Source organism: Amblyomma maculatum, chromosome 2, assembly GCF_055883805.1.
Source record: "Amblyomma maculatum isolate TAMU_Amacu chromosome 2, ASM5588380v1, whole genome shotgun sequence".
NCBI classification, from domain to species: Eukaryota; Metazoa; Arthropoda; class Arachnida; order Ixodida; family Ixodidae; genus Amblyomma; species Amblyomma maculatum.
In genome coordinates, this window is record NC_139345.1 from 200959775 (window position 1) to 200965133 (window position 5359).

General features: G+C 48.8%; 1 protein-coding gene across 1 annotated transcript in view; it reads left to right on the plus strand.

Moving 5' to 3' along the window:
* The window catches only part of LOC146200929 (uncharacterized), a 51995-nt gene extending 47218 nt beyond the window's left edge, over nucleotides 1–4777 (plus strand). Inside the window, exons 4-5 of the mRNA XM_084592477.1 lie at nucleotides 3578–3667; nucleotides 4694–4777. Coding sequence (XP_084448603.1) covers nucleotides 3578–3667; nucleotides 4694–4777 — 174 coding nt within the window. The remainder of the gene's footprint in view (nucleotides 1–3577; nucleotides 3668–4693) is intronic.
* Nucleotides 4778–5359: the final 582 nt, after the last annotated feature.

The following is a 5359-nucleotide window of genomic DNA, read 5'->3' on the forward strand; positions in this document are numbered from 1 at the left end:
TCAAATGCGATGACTTGCCCTCTGTGTATCGAAGACGCAATGACTGCCATGCAGTATACTGTGCCTGAAAATGATCATTCGCACACCACGACTTCGAGAATAATTAAATGAAAAGAAACATTTACCAGGAAACCGGTCATTAAACTCGTGCACTTCACGTTGGTTACGCAAATTAAACTCCTGCGAGAGAAGTCTATCTTCTGGGATCGTGCAAAGTGAAAAACCTCACGCTCTTTGTCCGGGTTACTAAAACCTTGAACGTTCAATGTGAAGATGCTTAGGAACATGAATTGAAGGAGATGCGCGCAGCCACTTTACCCACCGGGAATTTAAAAATATATCTCGTCGGAGAACTCACTGTCACCAGCGGCCCGCTCGGGCGATGTCCGTGAAAGCAGAGGAGGATGGACTAACCGGCTCGGGAGACCCTGTGTAGGACTCACTGCTTGGTGACCTTGGACGAGAGTCCTCGCTATCCACCTGATCCACCCACGTTCCCAAAGTCGGTATGCTCGCAGGACTCGTGTTCCCGTCTTTAACAGCAGCGGACTCGGCCGGCGAAGCAACCATGACGTCTTAAGGGCGCGAAACGTTATCAGTTATTCCACGCTCCATCGGATCGTTGCCGGGACTAGTTGCGATACCCTTATCAGTGCGTCCCTCGCCCAATCGCACCGGCAACACTTCCAATGAGTTTTCTTGCCGCTGCTCTTATGCTTCGACTTGTGATGCGTGCTCGGGGGCTGACCCTACTGCCAGCTTTTCCAGTGGTAATTTGTCCGCCGGTTCGCTAATTTCAGGAACCACAGGAGGGTTGTAACAAGTGATACGTGGTGTCTCGACTGTCTGAAGTTCCTGGGTTGCATCAGCTTAGTAAACGCTGTCGGGCGCATTTATCACGGTCCGTTGGTCACGAACCGCTCCTTGTTTTTGCACTGCCGCTAGGTATGTCCTGGGCTGGGTGGAGTCGACGGTAGCATGTCCCCCACCGCATCATTAGCATGGCGTTGTGCAGCCCTCTGTAATGTTTCCGAAGACGGCGCAGCGCTCACATGTATGTGTCTTTCAAGCCGCCGCTATGTGGCCCGCCAAGGTGCACTTCGCACAAACCCGCTTCATACTACGGTACTCGAGCATAACTTTGTGGACTTGGATAGTCACGAAGTTCGGTACCGGGGTGAGGATTTGCAACCGGGCCACCGTTGTGCCCCTGAACTTGGTGGGGTTGACCTGGAACTGCACATGCTGAACACCATCGGGTTTTCAGTACGGCGCCCGTGCTGCAAGCAGCATATAGTCGGACACGAAGGGGAACAGTCAGTAGTCTGTGACGAAGACAATAGGTGGCCCCACTGCTTCTACCGACACGCGTTGTTTCCCGAGGTGCATAGCCCAGATGCAGAAAACTTGTGGCGTGGGCTGAGGACCGCAGGCACACGAGGTACTTGAAGCCACCGAAGTGCTGCAGGTACAGCACACCATCACCACCGCTTATTCGTCGACGGCGTAAATGAGGAAGTCGTGACTCTAATCTCCTTCCGGGGCCACTATGAAGAAACAGTGTGCCTTGGGAGGCATCGGTGAGGCAGATGGGGTGGGGGGTGGGGGGGGGGGGGGCTCGAGTACTTATCACTGGCCGCTCCTGGTACCCGATGGCGAACGGAACGGGCCTGGGGAAAGCTGACCGGCGGGCAGGTGGTTCAGTTCAGGCGTTCAGTCGTGTCCGACTCTTCGTGACCCTATGGACCATGTCACGCCACGCTTTCCGGTCTCTCACTATCTTCTTAACATCACATAGCTTCATCTGCAATGCCTCGAGAATGCCATCTAACCATCGCGTTCGCTGCCTACCCCTTCTCCGGCGACCCTCAACCTTTCCCAACATCAAATCTTTCTCCAGCGACTCCTCTCTTCTCATCAGATGACCAAAGTAGCTGAGCTTTAACTTTAGAATTTGACCCTCCAATGAGCAGTCAGGGTTTATGGTCGACAATATCGACTGATTTGATCGTCTGGCAGTCCAAGGAACTCTTAAGAGTCTTCGCCAGCACCACAATTCAAACGCGTCAATTCTTCGGCGGTCAGCCTTTTTCACAGTCCAACTCTCGCATCCATACATCACAACTGGAAAGACCATAGCACGGGTTATACGGATCTTGGTTGGTAGACTAATGTCTCTGCTCTTTACTAGGCGGTCAAGGCTAACCATTGCTCTCTTTCCCAGAAGCAGGCGTCTCCTAATTTCATGGCTGCAGTCTCCTTCCGAGGTAATCTTGGCACCCAAGAATAGAAAATCTGTCACAGCTTCCACTTCTTGTCCATTGATGCTCCAGGACTTGATAGGGCAAGACGCCATGATCTTCGTCTTTTTAATGTTCAGTTTAAGCCCAAACTTCTCACTCTCTTCTTGTACGCGCATCAGAAGTCTCTTGAGTTCCACTTCACTTTCTGCCATTAAAGTGGTATCATCCGCATATCTGGGCAGGTGGTAGCTAATAGCAACAGCAGAAGGCACATGCGCGCTCGGCGGTCGTCGATCAATGTGTGCCTGTCGCATCTGCCAACGCTCAATACAAAGGTGGCGAAGAAATGTCCAGATAAATCCGAAAACTGGTGACTACCTTAACCAGGAAGATATTGAAACACGCACGAGTGGCTGTAATTTTCGTGGTACATCTCGGTGCATCTTGCACAACAAAATTATAAGGCTACATCTCGCGATTATGACCATGAAAAAACAAAGAATACAGTATCAAATCGTGCGGTGGAATCACAGTAATAAGACAACATGCCGTTGGCTGTGTACGAAGAGCAAATAAAGGTTCCAGTTGTTCGTGGCAATATCCTACACTCTTTTTGTGCAACTTGTGTACCATAGAAATGTGCCATTAGTAGTTAAATAGCTATTTATTACTCCACTGCTGATGCAGTAGTGGTTTTTTTTATGCGGCTTTTTTTCACTCCTACTCAGACTTGTGATGCATATGGCTCAACTAAATGGATACTAACAATAATTGGTTCCCGAATTGACGCATAACGTAATAACTAAACCCACTTTACTGCTATTCTTTTTTTTTGTCTAGCAAACCCGAGTTTGTACACCGTGTATATATGTTTATATAAAAGAAACAGTAGGGGTTTTCCTATATTTTCTATGTTTTCTTATGTTTTCTTTTCCCCATGATAGCCAAATTAGTCCTGAGGTACGCCTGAAACGTCACCGCCCAATGAAAGGGTGTGTCAAGGTGCATTCCGCTCGCCGCTATAGTGTGCGATAGAAACTGCACCACGCATTCGTCTAACTTGACGCATGTACAAACTGCGTGTTTAAGGTCGTCACCATCATCCCAATTTAACTGCACCTTTTTGATGGAGGCGAAAAGCAAGGCGCTCGTGTGCTGTGCGATGTCAGTGCGCGTCAAAAACCCCAGGTGATCGAAATTTTTGGAGTCCCCAACTACGGGCGTCTCTCATAGCCTGAGTTGCCTTGGGACGTTAAACCCCACACACCAACCAATAAGCATGAAGCTACCTGTCACATGTTTTACGCAAGTCTGTTGCATTGCCTGCTCTGCAGTACGAGATGTTCCAATTCACCGCTTTCGCGACGTTTGCCCTCTGTGGAGTCTATGCTCACAAGAACCAGCTGCTGCCCATGTGGATCACCGTGAGTGATTTTCTTAGTTGTTCTGTGGCCAGTTTACAACAAAAGCTCCAAGCATAAACTGTTTCGCCGAGCACAGAATAATCACTTGAGTTAGGGCTGTCTATTTTGACCTACGGCGAACTCCACACGGTTCAAACGCTCTCATTGCTGACGTCCAATACGAGGCGCCTCTGAGAAGCGTGTTGCTTTCGCAGGCATTGACTATGCAGTAAATAGACCATCCGTTTCGCACGCATGAGTCCGATCGTAATGTACTTGCGTACTAATCGTCAGAATACTCTAAATATAATTCCAGGACTGAACAACCGGAAAAAAGCTTTAGGCGCTCACTTCCACACTGCCTTGAACATCATTATGCGGCAGCGCAAATGGTCCCTGTCTACGGATCCCCATGAGGCTCACCTATCATTTATTTGCACTTTGGTACTGGAGCATTCACTATAACCCCTTAATCTGCGCGCATTTTGTGCTGCGCATAAAATTAGCACAAAATTCTAATCTGACGCATTACTCAACAGACCAACTAACTTAGATATAAAACCCTGCTTTATGAAGATTAGGAACGTACGAAAGGAAATAAAGTGGCCTATATCACTCGTCATTGCTTGTCTCAGTGCTCTTACGACAACATCTGGTGTTACTGACATGCTGGAGGGCAAAGCCAGATAGATGGGTTTATTGAAAGTAAAGGCAGAGTTAGCCGGAATTATTAAACTCTGGCCTGCTACTCTGCACCAGGGAAAGGGAAGGGAAGAAGAAAGCTGATCTTGATGGGTGGCGATATAGGAGAAGGGCAGAGGATCGCAGGGTGTGCTGCTATATGCCTCTAGGTAAGTATGGTTATATCCTCAGCTTCCTTGACAGAAGGCGTTTCCTCAAAGCGACGCAGCAGTTCACTATTATCGAAACTGGACTGGTATACGCCACTTTTGCTCCCGCCAGTACTTGTGTGACCTTGAGGAGTATGACTAAGAAACCGAAGGTCTGTGGTTCATGTCCCTACCCCCGCCAACTCTTGTCAACCAGGTCATGTCATCTGCTCTCATGACGACACAAAAACCATCCCCAATCAATGCCCGACCACGTCATCTGCTCGAGGCATGGTCATGAGTTTCGCCTACAATGCCATCCCCAACAATGCCGACACCAGATTTTCTTTCCAATAGGGCCCTTAACGTTGTCGCGTTAATCTTGGTCAGCAATTGCGTTTGTGTACAAAAATAAAAGTGAGCTACCACATACAAACAGCACTAGCCATGCGTGTGATGCATGGCACCCGCAATGCCGGCAACGCCGACGCCGGAGTTTCTAGCGGACAAGGCATTTAACGGTCTCTCTAAACTTCTGGGAAAACCACCCGAAACGACACAAAGGGCGACGACAATTGCCGTAGGGGAGATGATCATGTTTATGTGGATTGTCTGCCCTTCTGTAATGTGTGTTGATATCACATATTACACAGCCTTTGTGCGTTTCATCTCCGTCTGTCTCAGTAGCATACTGTGCGAGCCACCTGTACACTCTGGCGGATGAAAGTATGCATATATGTAAATGGAACGCATCCTTTGTCACAAAGATAATTTTAACACGATAGCGTTGAAGCCGCCTTTACCCGGCGTCGCTGCTCTCGATATTACCATTGTGAGAAAAAACAGGGGCATCCGGGGTATGGCTCTGGCGGTACTGGCAGCT